The sequence below is a fragment of the Nerophis ophidion genome, linkage group LG03 (assembly GCF_033978795.1).
Source record: "Nerophis ophidion isolate RoL-2023_Sa linkage group LG03, RoL_Noph_v1.0, whole genome shotgun sequence".
In the NCBI taxonomy this organism is placed as follows: domain Eukaryota; kingdom Metazoa; phylum Chordata; class Actinopteri; order Syngnathiformes; family Syngnathidae; genus Nerophis; species Nerophis ophidion.
The window spans coordinates 83,276,736-83,303,269 of NC_084613.1; the positions used below are offsets into that span (position 1 = coordinate 83,276,736).

Sequence of the window (26,534 nt, forward strand, 5' to 3'; positions counted from 1 at the left end):
CACTGGCGTCCCACTGGATGTGAATTCTCCCTGCCCACTGGGTGTGAGTTTTCCTTGCCCTTTTGTGGGTTCTTCCGAGGATGTTGTAGTCGTAATGATTTGTGCAGCCCTTTGAGACATTTGTGATTTGGGGCTATATAAATAAACATTGATTGATTGATTGATTGATAGACTCACACACAATCACCACACACTAAATCCACCACATTTTAATGCAAATTTCAATTTTAATGTACAGCAATATGTTAATAAATAATTCACTGCAGTTGTACAGTCTTGCAATAATAAAATAATACATGATTCCAACAGATATGCACAATTTCACACTCTGGTTGAAAGGAATTGTGTTTTTGTTGTTTTGTTTCAAACATGTTGACATAATCACTTTGTGACATTCTTCCCCCTGGACTTGTAGGACGGGATCTTGCCCTGAAGAACTCTTTTGTTGATTAATAAGCGAAATACTCTTCATTTAGCGGAGAGGGGGTGGGAGACATGGTATCAAATCTAATCTAAGACTACGGATGGTTCTTTAAGTGGGATCCACATTTATAGTCAAGGTAGTGTGTGTGTGTGTGTGTGTGTGTGTGTGTGTGTGTGAGTGTGTGTGTGTGTGTGTGTGTGGTACAGTGGAGCCTGCAAAGTGTGTCTTCGGTCTAACGTTTTCAAAGTCCGATCGTTGGATTTTGCACGCCGTCGACGATCACGACCGTTTTTCAGTATGCTACATGTCTGCTAGGAAGGGCACCGATACTTTGGATGATTAGGATATTGAATTTGCGACTGGAACTGCAGCTATGGAGTCGTTCAATATTCCTACTTTATTTCAAGTAAAATAGTTCAAAGATTTTCTGGTTTCCATAACCTTAATTATTTAGTTTTAGAGATGTCCGATAATAGCTTTTTGGCCAACGTCCAACTCTTAATTACCGATTCCGATATCAACCGATACATACAGTCGTGGAATGAACGCATTATTATGCCTAATTTTGTTGTGATGCATTAAACAAAGTAAGAAAGTTTTCCAAAATAAATCGACTCAAGTTATGGAAAAAAAAAAAATGCCAACATTATTGAAGTCACAAAGTGCATTATATCTTTTTTTTTTAACATGCCTCAAAAGAGCAGCTTAGAATTTGGGACATGCTCTCGCTGAGAGAGCATGAGGAGGTTGAGGTGGGCGGGGTTGGAGGGAGGTGTATATTGTAGCGTCCCGGAAGAGTTAGTGCTGCAAGGGGGGCCGGGTATTTGTTCTGTTGTGTTATGGTGCGGATGTTCTCCCGAAATATGTTTGTCATTCTTGTTTGAAGTGAAATGAAGTGAATTATATTTATATAGTGCTTTTCTCTAGTGACTCAAAGCGCTATACATAGTGAAACCCAATATCTAAGTTACATTTAAACCAGTGTGGGTGGCACTGGGAGCAGGTGGGTAAAGTGTCTTGCCCAAGGACACAACGGCCGTGGCTAGGATGGCGGAAGCGGGAATCGAACCTGCAACCCTCAAGTTGCTGGCACGGCCACTCTACCAACCGAGCTACCACACCACGGTTTGGTGTGGGTTCACAGTGTGGCGCATATTTGTAGCAGTGTTAAACCCTCAGTGTGACCTGTAGGGCTGTTGACCAAGTATGCTTTGCATTCACTTGTGCGTGTGAAAAGCCGTAGATCGGGGGTCACCAACACGGTGCCCGAGGGCACCAGGTCGCCCAGATGAGTCGCCCGCTGGCCTGTTCTAAAAATAGCTCAAATAGCAGCACTTACCAGTGAGCTGCCTCTATTTTTCAAATTGTATTTATTTATTAGCAAGCTGGTCTCGCTTTGCTGGACATTTTTAATTCTAAGAGAGACAAAACTCAAATAGAATTTGAGAATCCAAGAAAATATTTTAAAGATTTGGTCTTCACTTGTTTAAATGAATTATTATTTTTCTTTACTTTGCTTCTTATAACTTTCAGAAAGACAATTTTAGAGAAAAAATACAACCTTAAAAATGATTTTAGGATTTTTAAACACATATACCTTTTTACCTTTTAAATTTCTTCCTCTTCTTTCCTGACAATTTAAATCAATTTTCAAGTACATTTATTTTATTTATTGTAAAGAATAATAAATACATTTTAATTTAAGTAATTTTAGCTTCTGTTTTTTCTACAAAGAATATTTGTGAAATATTTCTTCAAACTTATTATAATTAAAATTTCCCAAAAATATTCTGGCTAATCTAGAAATATCTGTAAAATCAAATTTAAATCTTATTTTAAAGTCTTTTGAATTTATTTAAAAATTTTTGTTCTGGAAAATCTAGAAGAAATAATAATTTGTCTTTGTTAGAAATAAAGCTTGGTCCAATTTGTTATATATTCTAACAAACTGCAGATTGGATTTTAACTTATTTAAAACATGTCATCAAAAGTCTAAAATTAATCTTAATCAGGAAAAATGACTAATGATGTTCCATAAATTATTTTTTTCAATTTTTTTTTAAAAAAGGTTCGAATTAGCTAGTTTTTCTCTTCTTTTTTTTCGGTTGAATTTGGAATTTTAAAGAGTCGAAACTGAAGATAAACTATGTTTCAAAATTAAATTTTCATTTTTTTTCCCTGTTTTCTCCTCTATTAAGTGTTTTTTTCATCATTTATTCTCTACAAAAACCTTCCGTAAAAGGAAACATGTCATCAAAAATATATATTGTGAGAAATCATTAGTATGATCAGTGTTTCCACAAGTGAAGTGAATTATATTTATATAGCGCTTTTCTCTAGTGACTCAAAGCGCTTTACATAGTGACACCCAATATCTAAGTTACATTTAAACCAGTGTGGGTGGCACTGGGAGCAGGCGGGTAAAGTGTCTTGCCCAAGGACACAACGGCCGTGGCTAGGATGGCGGAAGCGGGAATCGAACCTGCAACCCTCAAGTTGCTGGCACAGGCGCTCTACCAACCGAGCGATGCTGCCCCAAAGATAAATATCATTAATTATTAATAATAACATATACTTAAAGGTAAATTGAGCAAATTGGCTATTTCTGGCAATTTATTGAAGTGTGTATCAAACTGGTAGCCCTTGGCATTAATCAGTACCCAAGAAGTAGCTCTTGCTTTCAAAAAGGTTGGTGACCCCTGGTGTAGATATTATGTGATTGGTCCGGCAGACAAAGTAAGTACCTTTAAGGTTTATTGGTGCTCTGTACTTCTCCCTACGTCCGTGTCATAAATTTTACTTTTTGAAACCGATAATTTCCGATATTACATTTTAAAACATTTATCGGCCGACAATATAGGCAGTTCGATATTATCGGACATCTCTACTATTTTTAAAAACAATTATTTAAGTGGCACTTCTAACATGTGTGCAATAATAGAAATGTCAAATAAAAACCTCCACACAGATCCCAGCACCCGCGCGCCACCGCTCTCATGTACGCTCTTTTGCAGCGGCCGTGCTCAAACTAGGCCAAGATGTTCGTCCGAATTTTGTACAATTTTATTAGCTACTCTCATTTAACTTTTATTGAAATAAACCGAATAGAAATCTAATCAGAACTAAATGAGGCAATTCCTGAAGGAATTGCGTGTGAATGCTGCAAAGCTGGAGTTGAAGTGAAAAGCTGACAGAATGTAAGAAAAGTTTGAATGTTGAATAGTTTGAATTTTCAGGAAAACCGGAATGTGTTTTGGAACTTGGGGAAGTGTTAGTTTGAATGTCCAGGATGAGTGGAATGTGTTGATGTTGGAATGGTTTGAATAGCTTGAAAAATGTGGGGATTGTGCAACTTTGAAAAATGTTTCATTCATTTCAATGGGAACTTCCTGGAAATTTGGGAAGTGTTTTTTTTTTTTTAGAAAATGTTTATTAGGAGCATGAATGAGCTGAATTGGTTGGCGTTGGAATTGTTTAAATCAGTGGTCCCCAACCTTTTTGTATCCGCGGACCGGTCAACGCTTAATAATTTGTCCCGCGGCCCGGGGGGTGTCCTTTTTTTTTTTTCTTTTTTGTTTTTCCTTCTTTGTCATGAAAAAGGGACGTTTTTGTCACGAAAAGGGGAGTTTTTTTTGTGGTTGGTGCACTATTTGTAAGTGTATATTGTGTTTTTTATGTTGATTTAATTAAAAAAAAAAAAAAAATTTTTTTTTTTTTTTTTTAATAAAAAATTCTTCCGCGGCCCGGGGACCAATCGGGCCACGGCCCGGTGGTTGGGGACCACTGGTTTAAATCGATCAAAAAATGTTGAAGTAGTAAATCGTTTTAAATAACTTCGGGAAAATCTGGAAATGTTTTGATGATAGTAAGAAGGTTGAATGAGTTGAAATGGTTGGTGTTGAAATTTTTCAAATCGGTCAAAAAATATTGAAGTAGCAACATGTTGAAATGAAAAATGGTATTACAGAATTCATGGAAAACTGGGAATTTTTCTAGCTATAAAAACAACTACATAAGCGGTAGAAAATGGATGGATGGATTTTTTTTTTTGTCCTAATTAAGAAGAATGTTTAGACGGTGGAACAGTTGAAGTGGGTTGAAAAATGTGGAAGGAGTGGTCGCCACAAAAAAGGGTGGAAATAGGGCTTTGGAAAACCAGGAACCAGGTCCATAGTGGACCTAACATAATAGTGAGAGTCCAGTCCATAGGGGATCTAACATAATAGTGAGAGTCCAGTCCATAGTGGACCTAACATAATAGTGAGAGTCCAGTCCATAGGGGATCTAACATAATAGTGAGAGTCCAGTCCATAGTGGATCTAACATAATAGTGAGAGTCCAGTCCATAGTGGATCTAACATAATAGTGAGAGTCCAGTCCATAGTGGATCTAACATAATAGTGAGAGTCCAGTCCATAGTGGATCTAACATAATAGTGAGAGTCCAGTCCATAGTGGATCTAACATAATAGTGAGAGTCCAGTCCATAGTGGATTTAACATAATAGTGAGAGTCCAGTCCATAGTGGATCTAACATAATAGTGAGAGTCCAGTCCATAGTGGATTTAACATAATAGTGAGAGTCCAGTCCATAGTGGATCTAACATAATAGTGAGAGTCCAGTCCATAGTGGATCTAACATAATAGTGTGAGAGTCCAGTCCATAGTGGATCTAATATAATAGTGAGAGTCCAGTCCATAGTGGATCAAACATAATAGTGTGAGAGTCCAGTCCATAGTGGATCTAACATAATAGTGAGAGTCCAGTCCATAGTGGATCAAACATAATAGTGTGAGAGTCCAGTCCATAGTGGATCTAACATAATAGTGAGAGTCCAGTCCATAGTGGATCTAACATAATAGCGAGAGTCCAGTCCATAGTGGATCTGACATAATAGTGAGAGTCCAGTCCATAGGGGATCTAACATAATAGCGAGAGTCCAGTCCATAGTGGATCTAACATAATAGCGAGAGTCCAGTCCATAGTGGATCCAACATAATAGTGAGAGTCCAGTCCATAGTGGATCTAACATAATAGTGAGAGTCCAGTCCATAGTGGATCTAACATAATAGTGAGAGTCCAGTCCATAGTGGATCTAACATAATAGAGTCCAGTCCATAGTGGATCTAACATAATAGTGAGAGTCCAGTCCATAGTGGATCTAACATAATAGTGAGAGTCCAGTCCATAGTGGATCTAACATAATAGTGAGAGTCCAGTCCAGAGCGGATCTAACATAATAGTGAGAGTCCAGTCCAAAGTGGGGCCAGCAGGGAGAAGATCACATGTGTGAATGTTTGGGAACATTCACACATGTGATAATTACAATCCTAGTTAAAATTCCAACAAGCAGCGTTACAGAACAGACTTTGGACTTTGAAGGTTCCACTGTACATAATAAACCATCACACAGTTTGTCTCTTCCAGCTGTTTCCACCTCCCAGCACTTCTAAAGGACTTTATGCTAACACAACATCCTTCATTTTCTTGTTCTTTTCAATTCTATTTGCGAAAATTTTTAGAAAACTCATCTATTCCAATGACCAACTTGTTATTAAAAGGGCAAAAAAAAACCACTGGCCGTCGATGGTTGATGCTTGTTTGTGACTTGGCTGACAGAAGTTAAAAAGTGAAAAAATGTGTTTCTGCAAATATTCCATGTTTAAGTGCATCCTTAAGGCCTGAGGTGTGCTCTGAGTCTAACTAACTCTGTATTATATATAAATATTATATACAGTGGGGCTAAAAAGTATTTAGATTGTGCAAGTTCTCCCACTTAAAATGATGACAGAGGTCTTTCATTTTCATCATAGGTACACTTCAACTGGGAGAGACAGAATGTGGAAAAAAAATCCAGGAATTTTAAATAATTTATTTGTAAATTATGGTGGAAAATAAGTATTTGGTCAACCATTCAAAGCTCTCACTGATGGAAGGAGGTTTTGGCTCCAAATCTCACGATACATGGCCCCATTCATTCTTTCCTTAACACGGATCAATCGTCCTGTCCCCTTAGCAGAAAAACAGCCCCAAAGCATGATGTTTCCACCCCCATGCTTCACAGTAGGTATGGTGTTCTTGGGATGCGACTCAGTATTCTTCTTCCTCCAAACACGACGAGTTGAGTTTATACCAAAAAGTTCTATTTTGGTTTCATCTGACCACATGACATTCTCCTATGTGCTCTCTGGCAAACTTCAGACGGGCCCGGCATGCACTTGCTTAAGCAGGGGGGACACGTCTGGCACTGCAGGATTTTATTCCCTGTCGGCGTAGTATGTTGCTGATGGTAACCTTTGTTATTTTGGTCCCAGCTCTCTGCAGGTCATTCACCAGGTCCCCTCGTGTGGCTCTGGGATTTTTGCTCACCGTTCTCATGATCATTTTGACCCCACGGGATGAGATCTTGCGTGGAGCCCCAGATTGAGGGAGATTATTAGTGGATAATTGCTCCCACAGTTGATTTTTTTCCACACCAAGCTGCTTGCCTATTGTAGATTCACTCTTCCCAGTCTGGTGCAGGTCTACAATTCTTTTCCTGGTGTGCTTCGACAGCTCTTTGGTCTTGGCCATAGTGGAGTTTGGAGTCTGACTGTTTGAGGCTGTGGACAGGTGTCTTTTTATACAGATAACGAGTTCAAACAGGTGCCATTAATACAGGTAACGAGTGGAGGACAGAAGAGCTTCTTGAAGAAGAAGTTACAGGTCTGTGAGAGCCTGAGATCTTCCTTGTTTGAAGTAACCAACCATAATTTCCGAATAAATTATTTAAAATTCCTGGATTTTTTTCCCCCATTCTGTCTCTCACAGTTGAAGTGTAGTCATCATTTTAAGTGGGAAAACTTGCACAATCGGTGGCTGACTAAATACTTTTTAGCCCCACTGTAAAACTGGATGTTGCACAGCTACGACCCTTGGGGAGAATTCGTAAAAAGGACGACGGTTGCCACGGCAACACGTGAGTCCAGCCTCTGGACCTGGACGTCCGTCAGGTTCTGTAAGTGCAAAGCGGTCCTTCAGTCCAATGTGAGGGGAGGTCACCTGGGCGCGTGCCCGTTGACCTGCCCCCGGCCCCAGTGCATGCTGGGTAGCGTGAGACACCTCCTGAAGTGCTCCAGCTGGGCCTGAAGTCTGTCCCGCTCCTCCCGCGCCCGCTGTCTCTGACTCACCAGCTCCTGGACGCCAAGGAGGGACGTTTAGTGAAAAAGGGGATCTCCAATGAGAGGGAAGACCACTCACCGCCATGGTGTTGGAAAGTTGCTCAGCGGTTCTGGTCAGGTTGAAGTTCTGCGCCTCGAGTCTTTTGCACTGATTGTGAAGAACCTGCCTCTCCACGCCGCGGTCTGGAAGGAAGTCACACAAGTAGGAAGTGTCTTTTAAAACCCAGATTCCAATCAGGACCCGATAGTACAGAATGCCTCAGTCCCGCTTCTGACACCAAAAGTTTGAGAGGAAAAAAATAATGATTTACTGCGATGAGGTGGCGACTTGTCCAGGGTGTACCCCGCATTCCGCCCGATTGTAGCTGAGATAGGCGCCAGTGCCCCCCGCGACCCCAAAAGGGAATAAGCGGTAGAAAATGGATGGATGGAAAATAATGATTTATCTATTTGGTGAGCTTACAGCCATCACTTTAGAGATCCTACTTCTGACACCAAATTGTTGTGGGGTGGTGAAACCTATAATGTATAAATTTGGTGAGCTGGCATGTTTGTTTATGCAAGATGGTGCAACCCCTCAAACCACAGCACATCAGGGATCCCACTTCTGACATCTTTTTTTTGTCACGAAAAAGGGAGTTTTTTTGGGTTGGTGCACTAATTGTAAGTGTATCTTGTTTTTTTTTGTTGATTTAATAAAAAAATAATAATAAAAAGTTCTTCTGCGGCCCGGTACCAATCGGGACCACTGCTATAGAGTACCAAAGTGAAGTGAATTATATTTATATAGCACTTTTACTCTAGTGACTCAATGCGCTTTACATAGTGAAACCCAATATCTAAGTTAGATTCAAACCAGTGTGGGTGGCACTGGAAGCAGGTGGGTAAAGTGTCTTGCCCAAGGACACAATGGCAGTGACTAGGTTGGCAGAAGCGGGAATCCAACCTGCAACCCACAAGTTATTGAGGGTTGCAAACAAAGACGATCCCACTTCTGCCACCAAATTGTTGTGGGGTGGTGAAACCTATAATGTATATAAATGGTGAGCTGGCATGTTTATTTATGCAAAATGGTGCAACTCCTTAAACCCCAACACATCAGACAAGGGATCCCACTTCTGACATCTTTTTTATTTTGTCATGAAAAAGGGAGTTTTTTTGGGTTGGTGCACTAATTGTAAGTGTATCTTGTTTTTGTTGTTGTTGATTTAATAAAAAAAAAATAATAAAATGTTATTCTGCGGCCCGGTACCAATCGGGACCACTGCTATAGAGTACCAAAGTGAAGTGAATTATATTTATATAGCACTTTTACTCTAGTGACTCAAAGCGCTTTACATAGTGAAACCCAACATCTAAGTTACATTCAAACCAGTGTGGGTGACACCGGAAGCAGGTGGGTAAAGTGTCTTGCCCAAGGACACAACGGCAGTGACTAGGTTGGCAGAAGCGGGAATCCAACCTGCAAACCTCAACTTATTGAGGATTGCAAACAAAGATGATCCCACTTCTGACACCAAATTGTTGTGGGGTGGTGAAACCTATAATGTATATATTTGGTGAGCTGGCATGTTTATTTATGCAAGATGGTGCAACTCCTTAAACCACAACACATCAGACAAGGGATCCCACTTCTGACATCTTTTTTATTTTGTCATGAAAAAGGAAGTTTTTTTGGGTTGGTGCACTAATTGTAAGTGTATCTTGTTTTTGTTGTTGTTGATTTAATAAAAAAATAATAATAAAAAGTTCTTCTGCGGCCCGGTACCAATCGGGACCACTGCTATAGAGTACCAAAGTGAAGTGAATTATATTTATATAGCACTTTTACTCTAGTGACTCAAAGCGCGTTACATAGTGAAACCCAATATCCAAGTTACATTCAAACCAGTGTGGGTGGCACTGGAAGCAGGTGGGTAAAGTGTCTTGCCCAAGGACACAATGGCAGTGACTAGGTTGGCAGAAGCGGGAATCCAACCTGCAACTCTCAAGTTATTGAGGAATGCAAACAAAGATGATCCCACTTCTGACACCAAATTGTTGTGGTGTGGTGAAACCTATAATGTATATATTTGGTGAGCTGGCATGTTTATTTATGCAAGATGGTGCAACTCCTTAAACCACAGCACATCAGACAAGGGATCCCACTTCTGACATCTTTTTTTTTGTCATGAAAAAGGGAGTTGTTTTGGGTTGTTGCACTAATTGTAAGTGTATCTTGTTTTTTTTTTTGTTGATTTAATGAAAAAATAATAATAAAAAGTTATTCTGCGGCCCGGTACCAATCGGGACCACTGCTATAGAGTACCAAAGTGAAGTGAATTATATAGCACTTTTACTCTAGTGACTCAAAGCGCTTTACAATGTGAAACCCAATATCTAAGTTACATTCAAACCAGTGTGGGTGGCACCGGGAGCAGGTGGGTAAAGTGTCTTGCCCAAGGACACAACGGCAGTGACTAGGTTGGCAGAAGCGAGAATCCAACCTGCAACCCTCTTGCAAACAAAGGTGATCCCACTTCTGACACTTAATTGTAGTAAAAAAAAACAAAAACAGATGGATCAATTTGGTCAACTGGCATGTATTAGTACCACACACAGCATAGGCGAACACAAGGGATCCCACTTCTGACACAAAATGGTTTAAGAAACAACCACATTGATCAATTTGGTCAACTGGCATGTATTCTTGCAAGAAGGTGTAAAAAGGGTAGATTACCACACAGCATTGGGATCCCACTTCTGACACTAAATTGTAGTAAAAAAAAAACCCAGATGGATCAATTTGGTCAACTGTAAGCAGCTATGTTTTATTTATATACCGTAGCTGCGTGTGTCAAATATGAGTCATTAAATGACTCCCGCCTCCTGGTGGTAGAGGGCGCTAGTGATCCTTCTTGCGATTACTCGGCTGCAGAAGAAGTGACAACAAGCAGCAAGAGTGAGCAGCTATCGTTTATTTTTTCCTCTCGCTTGCACTTTTAACATGGAGGATTACATATCTAAAATAAAACAGTTGTTTAAACTGGACTTTCAATCGAGACGGAGAGACTTTTAAAACTGAAGAAAGATAAGGAAGACTTCTATAAACAAGTTATCGATGCTTTTGATCAGAAGGAGCTGCGCATGGACTTCATTTATAAGTAAAGGTAAGACCTAAATAACGTTATTTTTTTTATTAAATGTGGTTTTCATGATGGTATCCTTACATCACACTCAAATTTTTGAGCGCAGGCCTAAATTTACCGCATGCCTTTGGTAAGTGCCAGAGTGAGAAGAGGTTTTAAAATAATTAGCGCATGCCTGCCTTCACCGCATGCCTTCGGTAAGCGCCGGAGTGAGAAGACGTTGTAAATGAATTAGCGCCCCGGCGGCAATTCAAGGAAATACGGTAGGTGCTCACACGAGGGATCCCACTTCTGACACCAAATGGTAGAAAAAAATCCACATGAATCAATTTGATGTATTCTTGCAAGGAGTACACAGTAGAGTACCACACAAAGCATAGGCCATCACACAAGGGATCCCATTTCTAACACCAAATTGTAATAAACCAACCAACGATCACACAAGGGATCCCATTTCTGACACCAAATTGTAATAAACCAACCAACAATCACACAAGGGATCCCACTTCTGACACCAAATTGTAATAAACCAACCGACGATCACACAAGGGATCTCACTTCTGACACCAAATTGTAATAAACCAACCGACGATCACACAGGGGATCCCATTTCTGACACCAAATTGTAATAAACCAACCGACGATCACACAAGGGATCCCACTTCTAACACCAAATTGTCATAAACCAACCAACGATCAGACAAGGGATCCCACTTCTGACACCAAATTGTAATAAACCAACCGACGATCACACAAGGGATCCCATTTCTGACACCAAATTGTAATAAACCAACCGACGATCACACAAGGGATCCCACTTCTAACACCAAATTGTCATAAACCAACCAACGATCACACAAGGGATCCCATTTCTGACACCAAATTGTAATAAACCAACCAACGATCACACAAGGGATCCCATTTCTGACACCAAATTGTAATAAACCAACCAACGATCACACAAGGGATCCCACTTCTGACACCAAATTGTAATAAACCAACCAACGATCACACAAGGGATCCCTCTTCTGACACCAAATTGTAATAAACCAACCAACGATCACACAAGGGATCCCTCTTCTGACACCAAATTGTAATAAACCAACCAACGATCACACAAGGGATCCCACTTCTGACACCAAATTGTAATAAACCAACCAACGATCACACAAGGGATCCCATTTCTGACACCAAATTGTAATAAACCAACCAACGATCACACAAGGGATCCCATTTCTGACAACAAATTGTAATAAACCAACCAACGATCACACAAGGGATCCCATTTCTGACACCAAATTGTAATAAACCAGCCAACGATCACACAAGGGATCCCATTTATGACACCAAATTGTATTAAACCAACCAACGATCACACAAGGGATCCCATTTGTGACACCAAATTGTAATAAACCAACCAACGATCACAGAAGGGATCCCACCTCTGACACCAAATTGTAATAAACCAACCAACGATCACACAAGGGATCCCATTTCAGACACCAAATTGTAATAAACCAACCAACGATCACACAAGGGATCCCATTTTTGACACCAAATTGTAATAAACCAACCAACGGCCACACAAGAGATCCCACTTCTGACACCAAATTGTAATAAACCAACCAACGATCACACAAGGGATCCCATTTCTGACACCAAATTATAATAAACCAACCAACGATCACAAAAGGGATCCCACTTCTGACACCAAATTGTAATACACCAACCGACGATCACACAAGGGATCCCATTTCTGACACCAAATTGTAATAAACCAACCAACGATCACACAAGGGATCCCATTTTTGACACCAAATTGTAATAAACCAACCAACGATCACACAAGAGATCCCACTTCTGACACCAAATTGTAATAAACCAACCAAGAATTGTTCAGTTGGAATGTCTTTTCTATATCAAGAAGGTGTAAATGACAACCCAGGCGATAACACAAGAGGTCCAACTTCTGACACCAAGTTAGTTTTGGGGGACAAAATTGGTTAAACTATAGGAAGGAAAAACCAGTTTGTTGCACTCACCATCCACATACTCCTGGTAGGCCTCAAAAATGGCTTCAATGCCTTTCCATTTCCTTGGAGCCTCCAACTCATCTTCCTCCTGCCCGGATGAGTCGTCTTCCTCCTCCACCTCCTCTTCATCATCATCATCAGTCAAGTCTTCCCGAGGAGACGTTGCATCCCGACTGGTCCGGGGAAAATGGAGGTGATGGCCGTTGGCGTGCGGAGGGGCGTGGCTAGCGTGCGGCGCTTTGATCGGAGACGCCTCAGGGAGCCAGCTTGGCACTCCTTCTGAGGAGACATCAGGGATATTCACTTCAACATCAAAACAAAACCTCATCTGGGGAGTGAAGATTTCAAACTGGATCAAATCTAGATCAAATCTGGCTTGACATTTCATCTCTGAAATCACATTCAATGTAATTCACACAACATTTCAACAGACTTGACAAAGATAACAGTATGAACGTGTTAAAAGAGTTTTCAATCCGGATCAGATCTGGATCAAATTTGGCATCACATTTAAACTTCAAACACAAACCAAATTTCTTAGAAAATTGTGTAATCTTTCGTTCCGGATTAAATCCAGAATGAATGTTTTCTGGACATTTCAAGTTCAAATAAAATATGATGTAAAAGTCTGAATATTTTATTAGTCTTGCAATCACATATAAATGTGCTGGATCAGACTCATATTTAACCTGATACCGAGTACTGGTTCCTGGTAAATGTGCTGGATCAGACTCATATTAAACTGGTTCCTTTTAAATGTGCTGGATCAGACTCATATTAAACTGGTTCCTGGTAAATGTGCTGGATCTGACTCATATTAAATTTGATACTGGCTACTGGTTCCTTGTAAATGTGCTGGATCTGACTCATGTTAAACCTAATACTGAGTACTGGTTCCTTGTCAATCTTCTGGATCTAACTCATATTAAACCTGATACTGAGTACTGGTTCCTTGTAATGTGATGGATCGGACTCATACTAAACTGGTTCCTGGTAAATGTGCTGTATCTGACTCATATTAAACTGGTTCCTGGTAAATGTGCTGGATCTGACTCTTATTAAACTGGTTCCTTTTAAATGTGCTGGATCAGACTCATATTAATCTGGTTCCTGGTAAATGTGCTGGATCTGACTCATATTAAACCTGATACTGAGTACTGGTTCCTGGTAAATGTGCTGGATCTGACTCTTATTAAACTGGTTCCTTTTAAATGTGCTAGTTCTGACTCATATTAAACTGGTTCCTGGTAAATGTGCTGGATCTGACTCTTATTAAACTGGTTCCTTTTAAATGTGCTGGATCAGACTCATATTAATCTGGTTCCTGGTAAATGTGCTGGATCTGACTCATATTAAACCTGATACTGAGTACTGGTTCCTGGTAAATGTGCTGGATCTGACTCTTATTAAACTGGTTCCTTTTAAATGTGCTAGTTCTGACTCATATTAAACTGGTTCCTTTTAAATGTGCTGGATCTGACTCATATTAAACCTGATACTGAGTACTGGTTCCATATCGATGTGCTGGATCAGACTCATATTAAACTGGTTCCTGGTAAATGTGCTGAAACTGACTCATATTAAACCTGATACTGAGAACTGGTTCCATGTAAATTATGCTGGATCTGACTCATATTAAACCTGATACTGAGTACTGGTTCCATGTCGATGTTCTGGATCTGACTCATATTAAACCTGATACTGAGTACTGGTTCCTTGTAATGTGAAGCATCAGACTCATACTAAACTGGTTCCATGTAAATTATGCTGGATCTGACTCATATCAAACTTGATATTGAGAACTGGTTCCTTTTAAATGAAACAGTCGGATTCCCCTGGTCCGCACCAGTTCTAAGTCAGCTGCTAGGCGCCAGCCGAGGCCATGAATGTTAGCTTAGCTTTAGCTGCTAACAGGTTGTTAACACACTGAGACGCAAATCCGCCGTTTTTGTTTTTATTTTCCTTTCTTTTCAGTAATATCAGACTCATATTAAAGTGGTTCCTGGTAAATGTGCTGGATCTGACTCATACTAAATTTGATACTGGCTACTGGTTCCTTGTAAATGTGCTGGATCTGACTCATGTTAAACCTAATACTGAGTATTAGTTCCTGGTAAATGTGCTGCATCTGACTCATATTAAACCTGATACTGAGTACTGGTTCCTGGTAAATGTGCTGGATCAGACTCGTATTAAATTGGTTCCTGGTAAATGTACTGGATCTGACTCATGTTAAACTGGTTCCTTTTAAATGTGCTGGATCAGACTCATATTAAACTGGTTCTTGGTAAATGTGCTGGATCTGAATCATATTAAACCTGATACTGAGTACTGGTTCCTGGTAAATGTGCTGGATCTGACTCATATTAAATTTGATACTGGCTACTGGTTCCTTGTCAATGTTCTGGATCTAACTCATATTAAACCTGATACTGAGTACTGGTTCCTTGTAATGTGATGGATCTGACTCATACTAAACTGGTTCCATGTAAATTATGCTGGATCTGACTCATATTAGACCTGATACTGAGTACTGGTTCCTGGTAAATGTGTTGCATCTGACTCATATTAAACCTGGTTCCTGGTAAATGTGCACGATCAGACTCATATTAATCTGGTTCCTGGTAAATGTGCTGGATCTGACTCGTATTAAACCTAATACTGAGTACTGGTTCCTGGTAAATGTGCTGGATCAGACTCATATTAAACTGGTTCCTTTTAAATGTGCTGGATCTGACTCATATTAAACCTAATACTGAGTACTGGTTCCTGGTGAATGTGCTGGATCAGACTCATATTCAACTGGTTTTTGGTAAATGTGCTGGATCAGACTCATATTAAACTGGTTCCTGGTAAATGTGCTGGATCTGACTCATATTAAACCTGATACTGAGTACTGGTTCCATGTAAATTATGCTGGATCTGACTCATATTAATCTGATTCCTGGTAAATGTGCTGAATCTGACTCATATTAAACCTAATACTGAGTACTGGTTCCTGGTAAATGTGCTGGATCAGACTCATATTAAACTGGTTCCTTTTAAATGTGCTTGATCAGACTCATATTAAACTGGTTCCTTTTAAATGTGCTGGATCTGACTCATATTAAATCTGATACTAAGTACTGGTTCCTGGTAAATGTGCTGGATCAGACTCATATTAAACTGGTTCCATGTCGATGTGCTGGATCTGACTCATATTAAACCTGATACTGAGTACTGGTTCTTGGTAAATGTGCTGGATCTGACTCATATTAAACTGGTTCCATGTCGATGTGCTGGATCTGACTCATGTTAAACCTGATACTGACGACTGGTCCCTTTGATCCTGCACAACTTTATTAGGTAGCAATACATCGTCCCACCACAAGATGGCAGCAAATATCTGTCTTGTGTGCAAGCAAAAAAAACAACAACTCACCTTTGTGGTGTGTGGACTGCAGCACCGCCTGGTGGAAATGCTGAGCAAAGGCCTCGGGCGTGAACCTCTCCCAGGGCCGGACTCGACCGTTCTGGTCCTTCTTCTGAGGAGCGACTGCGACGTGACCGTTGTGGACCAGCTGGTGCTTCTTGTTGGGTTCTGTGAACGCTGCCTTTTCCCCCCGGGAGGCCAAGGGCGACGCTGCCCACCCAGTGGGCTGCTTGTGCTTCTGTTTGTGTACATTGGGAGGGGAGGGGCTGGGGGAGTCGGGGTAAAGATGTCCGTTTGACTGACAGGAAGTAGGCGGGGCTGACGAGGACTCGCCTGCAAAGACACGAGAGCCTTTTCAGGAATCTCAGCCACCTCCTTGGTGGACACAGCCCCTGCACGGGGTCCCTAATAAAGCGTCTCACCTGTTGTCCTGAGCGGGCTGCTACATGGCGGTGCGGCGTTATATCGGAGCGTGTCCAGCGTCACGATGTTCTTCTGTATGGCCTTCAGCAGCCCTTCCGTCTTCTCCTTATCTGGAAAAGAAAAAAACGAGGGAGTAATTACGGCAAAAGGAGGACACGGTCTTGAGTCGTCACCTCGTCTCTGTTTGGGGCTGACATGGGCGAGCTTGAACATGCGGAGGAAGTCCTTCTTCTCCGGCAGCTCGGGGGCGCCGTCCATCTGCTCGGCCGTGTACGGCGTGGTGAGCGGCGAGGCCCTCTTCTTGCCCTGCACGGCCGGCGGCGAGGGGCTTCGCTCCCTCAGCATCCTCCTCCTCTTCCTCTTCTTGCGCTGCAGGATCTCGTCGCAGCGGGCCAGCGGGACCAGGCCGCACGTGTGCAGGAAGTCCACCTTCTTCAAGCACAAAAGAGAGCGGGCGCACGTCAGCGGCCCGTTTGCATCTTTAATCCTCAACACCGGCGGCCAAACAAGCAGTCCCGCGTGCGCACGTTCACAGACAGTTAACATCTAAATGTCCTCCAAAAAGCACATTTCTTTCTTGTCAAGTCCATCCATCCATCCATTTTCTACCGCTTATTCCCTTTTGGGGTCGCGGGGGCCGCTGGCGCCTATCTCAGCTACAATCGGGCGGAAGGCGGGGTACACCCTGGACAAGTCGTACTTGTCAAGTCATTCACAAAATATAAACATGGCTAGCAGCTACACCCTGGGGGTACTCGAAAGTATGCCAAGGGGTACGTGGGATTTTTAAAAAATATTCTAAAAATAACCGCAATTCAAAAATCATTTATAAATGTATTTATTGAATAATACTTCAACAAATATGCAATATTCAGTGTTGAGAGATTGATTTTTTTTATGGACATGTTGTGAGACTTGGTGGGCATAGCGATGCCGGATTTGTTCTTCCAAGGATGCGTCGGGCAAGAACACGGCGTAAGGTAAGCAACGAAGAATTTATTTCACTGATAAAAGGTTAAGAACAAAAATACTGGTGCCAGGCAGAAAAGGCAAACAAAAGGCGCTAGCATGGAAGCTAGGGAAACAAACAGATACACCAGGGGTCGGGAACCTTTTTGACTGAGAGAGCCATTAAAGCCAAATATTTTAAAATGTTTTTTCCGTGAGAGCCATATAATATTTTTAACACTGAATACAAATGTCAGGTTCAAACACTGATGACATCTATTAAACAGACAAGAAGCAAGGAATTAAACAGAGACAGGATTCAATTTAGCTCAATGAGGAAAAACAAGAGAATTCTACACCTCTTTCATTTGGACTTTCCCTGATTACAACAAACAAATGCGTGCATCTCTTATTCTTTTTAAAAACATTGTTATTCTATTCTGAAGCTAACCAATAATAAATAAAATGCTTTGGACTATTAATGCAACTTCTTGAACAGGTGCGATAGAAACGGATGGATGGATTCAAATGCATGAGAACGTTTTACATTTTGAACATTATTTTTAACACTGTGATTACCACTTATCGTGTGAAGTGAAGTGAATTATGTTTATATAGCGCTTTTCTCTAGTGACTCAAAGCGCTTTACATTGTGAAACCCAATATCTAAGTTACACATTTAAACCAGTGTGGGTGGCATTGGGAGCAGGTGGGTAAAGTGTCTTGCCCAAGGACACAACGGCAGTGACTAGGATGGCAGAAGCAGGGATCGAACCTGCAACCCTCAAGTTGCTGGCACGGCCGCTCTACCAACCGAGCTATACCGCCCCGTGTTACGTAACGTCAGCAAGATTTATCTGAGAGCCAGATGCAGTCATCAAAAGAGCCACATCTGGCTCTAGAGCCATAGGTTCCCTACCCCTGCACTAACACTTAGCACAAAGGCACAAAAAGGGAAAACAAAACAACTAGCATGAGAACTAGGACTAAATAAAGCGTAGTGCGAAAGCTAGCGTGTAGAGCAAGGAAAAACAGTCGTCACTTGTTGCATGAGAGCAAATTAGGAACAGAGGACGAAATAACAAAAAGGGGCAGGCTTAAATAAGGCAGTAATCAGCAACAACAGGTGTGCGTCAAAAACAAGGGGCAGGTGAAAACTAATGAGCAACCGTGGTAACAGACTAAACAAGGAACTAAGGCAAACATTGGCAGACTATAATACAAAAATGGAACAAAACACGAATATGGAATGATCCAAGCAGCGGATCATAACACATGTTCCATAAATGTTGATCTCAAAGATTTATTTTTTTGTGAAGAAATGTTTAGAACAGGGGTAGGGAACCTATGGCTCTAGAGCCAGATGTGGCTCTTTTGATGACTACATATGGCTCTCAGATAATTATACTTATATAGCGCTTTTCTCTAGTGACTCAAAGCGCTTTACAAAGTGACACCCAATATCTAAGTTACATTTAAACCAGTGTGGGTGGCACTTGGGACAGGTGTGTAAAGTGTCTCGCCCAAGGACATAACGGCAGTGACTAGGATGGCGGAAGCGGGAATCGAACCTGGAACCCTCAGGTTGCTAGCACGGCCACTCTCCTAACTGAGCTAAGCCGAGTAACCGTGTAATACTCTTCCATATCAGTAGGTGGCAGTCGGTAGCTAATTGCTTTTTAGATGTGGGAAACAGCGGGAGGCAGGGTGCAGGTAAAAAGTTGTCTAATGCTTAAACTAGGGGTAGGAAACCTATGGCTCTAGAGCCGGCTCTCAGATAAATCTTAGCTGACATTGCTTAACACGATAAGTAATGAATAATTCCGCTGGTAATCACAGTTTCAAAAATAACCTTCAAATTATAAAACATTCTCATGCATTTTAATCCAACCATCCGTTTTCTACCGCACCTGTTCAAGATGTCGCATTAATGGTAAGAAGTATTATATTTATTATTGGTTAACTTTTAGTATAACAATGTTGTTAAAAAGAATAAGAGACTTATTATACTCTACAAATGTTGGTCATACTTAAAAATGCGCGAATTTAGTTGTATTCAGTGTTGAAAAACGTTTGGAAACATTTGGCTTTCATGGCTCTCTCAGCCAAAAAGGTTCCCGACCCCTGGTTTAGAATGAAGTTGATGAATCCAGATGGATCTCTATTACAATCCCCAAAGAGGGCACTTTAAGTTGATGATTACTTCTATGTGTAAAAATCTTTATTTAAAATTGAATCACTTGTTTATTTTTCAACAAGTTTTTGGTTATTTGTATATCTTTTTTTCCCAAATAGTTTAATAAAGACCTCTACAAACAAGCAATATTTCGCACTGTTATACAATTTAATAGTGCTGTATTTTACTACTTTATCTCTTTTTTTCAACCAAAAATGCTTTGCGCTGAGTAGGGGGTACTTGAATTTAAAAAATGTTCACAGGGGGTACATCACTGAAAAAAGGTAGAGAACCACTGAGCTAAGACATACATAATGTCCTTTATAATTACGGTTACAAAAAAATTCTACAGATTGTTCACACAAAAAAATTCAATTAGTGCACCAGATTGAGCTATCATCTGATTTCCATCGTTAGTCCTGAACACACACCTGCGTTAGTCCTGAACACACACCTGCGTTAGTCCTGAACACACACCTGACATCACCTGGCAGACAACAACATCAACTGCTCAAACCACATAAAGAGAAAACATCCGAGATCCGAATAAATGAAATATTCCTTTTATATCCCGACCGGCAGAAGACAATGATACAACGTCGACAAAAACATGTTTCTATGTTGTTGTCATGTTTCGTTTAGTTGTGTTATGTTACTTCAAAACTCCATGAGTTCCTGTTTTTTCACTCCCTGGGTTTGTTTCCATTGGTTTCACCTGACTCATTTGGACTCACGTACCTGCTTTCAATCATGAAGGGACTATTTAAGCCTGTCATTTTCTGTTGGTCGTTCTGGTGTCATCACCCTGTTTATGACCACTCTGTTTCATGATTAGCTCAAGCTGCTTGTTTCATGCAATTTCTTAGTCCATGCTGCCCTGCTCACGTCACCGCAAGTACGTTTTTGTTTATTAACGCCACCGTTGGTGTCTTTTGTTTCTTGCCCGTAGTTTACGTCAAAGTGCTAGTTTTGTTTCCAGTGTTACGTTTTGTGCCTCCGCTGCGAGCTCCTTTTGTTTGTACACTTTTTATAGTAAAAATGAAAAACCGTCACCTTCCCTTGCTTTTCGGGAAAACAAACCACACCATAGTCCACGTTCTGATAGAACGTGGATAAACGCCCATAGTTTACTTTGACGTGAAGTGAATTATATTCATATAGCGCTTTTCTCTAGTGACTCAAAGCGCTTTACATAGTGAAACCCAATATCTAAGTTCCATTTAAACCAGTGTGGGTGGCACTGGAAGCAGGTGGGTAAAGTGTCTTGCCCAAGGACACAATGGCAGTGACTAGGATGGCGGAAGCGGGAATCGAACCTGCAACCCTCAAGTTGCTGGCGCGGCCACTCTACCAACCGAGCTGTGCCGCCCCTTGGACCGGCGCAAGACAGACGAGAGCGAAAGCATTTGCTAAGAATCCATCCATCCATCCATCCATCCATCTTCTTCCGCTTATCCGAGGTCGGGTCGCGGGGGCAACAGCCTAAGCAGGGAAACCCAGACTTCCCTTTCCCCAGCCACTTCGTCTAGCTCTTCCTGGGGGATCCCGAGGCGTTCCCAGGCCAGCCGGGAGACATAGTCTTCCCAACGTGTCCTTGGTCTTCCCCGTGGCCTCCTGCCGGTTGGACGTGCCCTAAACACCTCCCTAGGGAGGCGTTCGGGTGGCATCCTGACCAGATGCCCGAACCACCTCATCTGGCTCCTCTCGATGTGGAGGAGCAGCGGCTTTACTTTGAGTTCCTCCCGGATGGCAGAGCTTCTCACCCTATCTCTAAGGGAGAGGAGGAAACTCATTTGGGCCGCTTGTACCCGTGATCTTATCCTTTCGGTCATGACCCAAAGCTCATGACCATAGGTGAGGATGGGAACGTAGATCGACCGGTAAATTGAGAGCTTTGCCTTCCGGCTCAGCTCCTTCTTCACCACAACGGATCGGTACAACGTCCGCATTACTGAAGACGCCGCACCGATCCGCCTGTCGATCTCACGATCCACTCTTCCCTCACTCGTGAACAAGACTCCTAGGTACTTGAACTCCTCCACTTGGGGCAGGGTCTCCTCCCCAACCCGGAGATGGCACTCCACCCTTTTCCGGGCGAGAACCATGGACTCGGACTTGGAGGTGCTGATTCTCATTCCGGTCGCTTCACACTCGGCTGCAGGTGTGCAGGCTAATTGGGAACAGGTGGGTGCTAAGAATATTTTCATTAATCAAGAACGAAAGTCGGAGGTTCGAAGACGATCCGATACCGTCGTAGTTCCGACCATAAACGATGCCAACTAGCGATCCGGCGGCGTTATACCCATGACCCGCCGGGCAGCGTTCGGGAAACCAAAGTCTTTGGGTTCCGGGGGGAGTATGGTTGCAAAGCTGAAACTTAAAGGAATATATATATATATATATTAGGGCTGGGCAACGATTACAAATTTTAATCGAAGTTAATCGCACTATTTCTCCGATTAATCGCGATTAACTGCATTGTATACGCAAAGCCCAATAATGAATTCAAAAGTAGTGTGTAGTGCACCTTTATTGGAATATTCTCCCACATGAACAAAAGCGCCAAAACATTTGTTGTGCAAACACAATTTAAATCAGTCCTTGTTAAACAGTAGCAGTTAAATAGCATATTTGATGAAAATCAACTCCAAAAATGTAAATACAAACATTTAAGCTTATTGCCACTGCCAGGGTATTTAAGTTATCCTGTTTGTTATGGAAAATAAATATAATCTACATACAAATCTCTGAGCCACAATCATAACATCTGAACAGGCAATTTCTGAGGTAACAGCAGAAACATTTTTTTTTATCAGGGATCTTATGTTTAAAAAACCTATATTATATGTAGTGGGCTGTTTTAGGGGATTTTTGATCAAATTATCCGTAGTAGCAATATTAATAATGTTGTGTTTATTCTGCGTAGTGCACTTAAAATAATTATGACCATATCTAGGAATTGATATGATGGGAATTTTACGATTGTTTGCTTGGTGCTTTGATAAACTGAACGCATATACATGGTACTATATTGTGATGTTATGAGCCAGGGGAAAAAAGAACTACCCTACCCAGCATGCAACAGGAGTGACGAGCATGCGCGGTAGCCCGGTATAGGTTGTGTCGCCATGACGGCATCTTGTATGTTGTGATATGCACGCTCTGAAAGTAAACGTTAAGAACTCAGCCAACACTCCTGGTCTGCATTATTCATAAATAGACAGACAACACATATACTCCGCTGCTTCACAGGCCGCTGGATGTAGCCGGCAAAGTATTCCCATGCTAGCTAGCCGGTCTAGCAAGCACGCGTCATTCAGTCCAAAACGGCCCGATCTATCCGCATCCAGAATTGTCTGGCGGTCGTAAGTGATCCCGGAGTGACCACGCTGTAAGCCAGTCATGAAATTTGGAGAATTGTCCGGTATTTTTGCCAAATGTTCCATCTTTACCAAGAGCCCCTCGACGCCATCTTGTTAAGAAAAGGCGTTAACAAAATAAAAGCATGTAAACAACATACGCAAATGTGCGATAAAATAATTGTCGGCGTTAATAGATTGATGAGTTAAGTCGTAATTAACGCATTAATTTGCCCACCCCTACTATATATATATATATATATATATATATATATATATATATATATATATATATATATATATATATATATGAAATAAATTTTTGGACATTGGAACCCCCTGGTGTCAGTCTGCTGTCACTTCCCCCTTAGTGAAACCCTAACAAACGTCAAAAAGCATGCTGTTCCAAAGTTGTATTTGTGTTGTAGAATATTGATCGGGAAATGACCACATTTCAATGGTCAAATCAACGTCACAACCTGACAAATAAACATTGTCAAAAAGAATGTTTCAACGTTGTATTTGTGTTGTAGAATACTGTTTGGGAAATGAGCATGTCTAATATCGGTATGGTATCTCTGCTGCGACGTTCTAAAGGTGTACCTCAGAGGAAGTGTCCAGTTTGAGCGCAGGTTGTTCCGTCACTCTCCTCAGGTGGGCTTTGACTTCCTCCTCGTCGCTCTCGTCGTACGACTCGTTCAAGTCGTAGTAGTAGCCTCCTTCCCGGGCCTCCTTCCTCCTCTTCTCCTCCATGTCCAGCTTGCTGAGGAGCCTGCGATGCTGCTGGAGGACTTGGTCGTACACCAGCGAGTCGTCTCTGCGCTTGGCCGAGGTGGTGTGACGCCAGGCGGGGTCGGACAGAGGCGCGCACAGCGTCAGGTGGAGGTTGTTGTTGTTGGCGTGATGGCGCTGGAGGAGGAGGTCCTGGGAACCGCCTCCTCTCGTTGGCAAGCATCGCTCGGGGGCCTCCGTCCTCCTTCTGGAGCCCTCCTCCGTCTTGTCGCCCCAGCTCAGGCGGGGTCGGTCGGCCCTGGTCAGACCCGGGGGAGGCCGGATAGGCGGGGTGGCTTTTCGACGGGAATCGGCGGAGGAGTCCACGAGTGAGGCTGGGTTCCAGAGCGTGGTTGGAGGAGCGAGAGCAGCTTTGGGGGAGATGAGAGGAGGGGGGGCACCGAGGGCAGGTCCTCCATCTTTGTTGCTATGGTGATGGTGGGCTGTTCTGTGGAGGCACATTGTTACAATGTTCACGATAACAACACGGCCCCGTCTTATTGTCCTCACCTATGGCTGTCTTTCCGAGGCTCCTTCGCTTCCGTCGGCCCCTCCCTCTCATGTCCTCGCTGCCGTGCGAGCCACGCCTCCTCGTTGGCCCTCTGAGACATCATGGCCGACGCCAGGGCCCCGTGGATGCCACCCCCGGGCGGAGCGTGGTGCTTACCCAGGTGAGAGGGCACCAGGCTGGGCAAGGGGTGCGGGACGGAGCCCCTGGAGGAGTGGAAGTTCAAGGGGAGGGGTTTATGTGCTGGGAAACCTTGGGGCTCCGCCTCCTTTGGCTTATCTGGGGAAGACAACATCGGAAATAAAAGTCAAGCATTAAAAACATCATTAAAAATGACATGGAATTCTAGTATATTAAATCCAGAACAAATTCAACTCAGGACCTATTTTATCCATCCATCCATTTTCTACCGCTTATTCCCTTTCGGGGTCGCGGGGGGCGCTGGCGCCTATCTCAGCTACAATCGGGCGGAAGGCAGGGTACACCCTGGACAAGTCGCCACCTCATCGCAGGGCCAACACAGATAGACAGACAACATTCACACTCACATTCACACACTGAATGGTTTAGCTCGGTTGGTAGAGTGGCCGTGCCAGCAACTTGAGGGTTGCAGGTTCAATTCCCGCCTCTGCCAACCTAGTCACTGCCGTTGTGTCCTTGGGCAAGACACTTTACCCACCTGCTCCCAGTGCCACCCACACTGGTTTGAATGTAACTTAGATATTGGGTTTCACTATGTAAAGCGCTTTGAGTCACTAGAGAAAAAGCGCTATATAAATATAATTCACTTCACACTAGGGCCAATTTAGTGTTGCCAATCAACCTATCCCCAGGTGCATGTCTTTGGAAGTGGGAGGAAGCCGGAGTACCCGGAGGGAACCCACGCATTCACGGGGAGAACATGCAAACTCCACACAGAAAGATCCCGAGCCTGGATTTGAACCCAGGACTGCAGGAACTTCGTATTGTGAGGCAGACGCACTAACCCCTCTGCCACCGTGAAGCCCGGACCTATTTTATGTTTGATTCAATTAATTTTAAAAACGGAATTAATATAAATGAACAATAACAAATGTAAAAATAATTAGGTCTGTCAAAAATAATGAGTTAAAGGAGCAATACGTAATAATTTCATCTCAAGTCATCATTAAATGGCCCTGATATGTCAAAAGGCATTTTGTTTTCCAATACCTCTATAACTGATAACAGTAGTTCATATGCTCATTTCAAAATAAGATTTATCTTGTTATTGTTTTCATTTTGATGCCCTGGGGGGGGCATCTTTATGCGGGATCGTTCTCCCAGAATGCAGAACGGACAGCTCCGGACTAAAGTTAAAGTTAAAGTACCAATGATTGTCACACACACACTAGATGTGGAGAAATTTGTCCTCTGCATTTGACTCATTCCCTTGATCACCCCCTGGGAGGTGAGGGGAGCAGTGGGCAGCAGCGGCGCCACGCCCGGGAATCATTTATGGTGATTTAACCCCCAATTCAAACCCTTGATGCTGAGTGCCAAGCAGGGAGGCAATGGGTGCCAATTTTATAAATGTTGGTATGACTCGACCGGGGTTTGAACTCGCAACCTACCGATCTCAGGGCGGACACTCTAACCACTAGGCCACTGGTTGGTTTATTTATTTACAGTTAATCATAAAACTCATACGACAAACAAAAGCGGATGCGTGCCGGTCGCACGTAGAAGCTAAGGCTAAACACTTAGCACAGAAAACAAAAAGGACTTACGTAGTCAAAAAAATTGGCAAAAACTCGAGACTAGGCAGAAAACTCATGTCGACAGGTTGCATGCAGCAAACGCAATGAAGGCAGAGGGATTGATAACAAAAGTAGGCTTAAATAGAGTCTCTGATGAAAAACAGATGTGCGTACAAGGCAGGTGAAAATCAAGCAACCAGGAACTTAAAGCAAAATTTAGCAGAACATAATGACAAAAAGACTGAAAACCTGAACATAACATGATCCGGGCAGCAGATCATAACACCCTGCCCTCCACCGTTTCACCAATTAGAAAGTCGGTCACATCCAGGTTGTCAGTTACACACCCCCATCTTGACCTAGCTACTGCCACCGGTAAGGTTACTAAACATGTCAGACCTTAGTACATCTAAAAGTTACCATTCTCAACTTATTCATGACAAAGCCAGGAACAAAACCAGGATTTGTAAATGG

General features: G+C 42.3%; 1 protein-coding gene across 2 annotated transcripts in view; it reads right to left on the minus strand.

Annotated features, from left to right (window-relative positions):
- Nucleotides 1–3,473: 3,473 nt before the first annotated feature.
- Nucleotides 3,474–26,534, minus strand: part of LOC133550139 (genetic suppressor element 1-like) — a 216,221-nt gene continuing 193,160 nt past the window's right edge. The window contains exons 11-18 of one of the 2 annotated variants that reach the window (XM_061896235.1): nucleotides 24,345–24,621; nucleotides 23,667–24,282; nucleotides 16,754–17,012; nucleotides 16,580–16,690; nucleotides 16,167–16,490; nucleotides 12,755–13,024; nucleotides 7,664–7,767; nucleotides 3,474–7,599 (exon numbers count right to left, since the gene is read on the minus strand). In XM_061896235.1, coding sequence (XP_061752219.1) covers nucleotides 7,462–7,599; nucleotides 7,664–7,767; nucleotides 12,755–13,024; nucleotides 16,167–16,490; nucleotides 16,580–16,690; nucleotides 16,754–17,012; nucleotides 23,667–24,282; nucleotides 24,345–24,621 — 2,099 coding nt within the window. In that variant the 3' untranslated portion in view covers nucleotides 3,474–7,461. The remainder of the gene's footprint in view (nucleotides 7,600–7,663; nucleotides 7,768–12,754; nucleotides 13,025–16,166; nucleotides 16,491–16,579; nucleotides 16,691–16,753; nucleotides 17,013–23,666; nucleotides 24,283–24,344; nucleotides 24,622–26,534) is intronic. The other variant, XM_061896234.1, reaches the window with a different exon arrangement.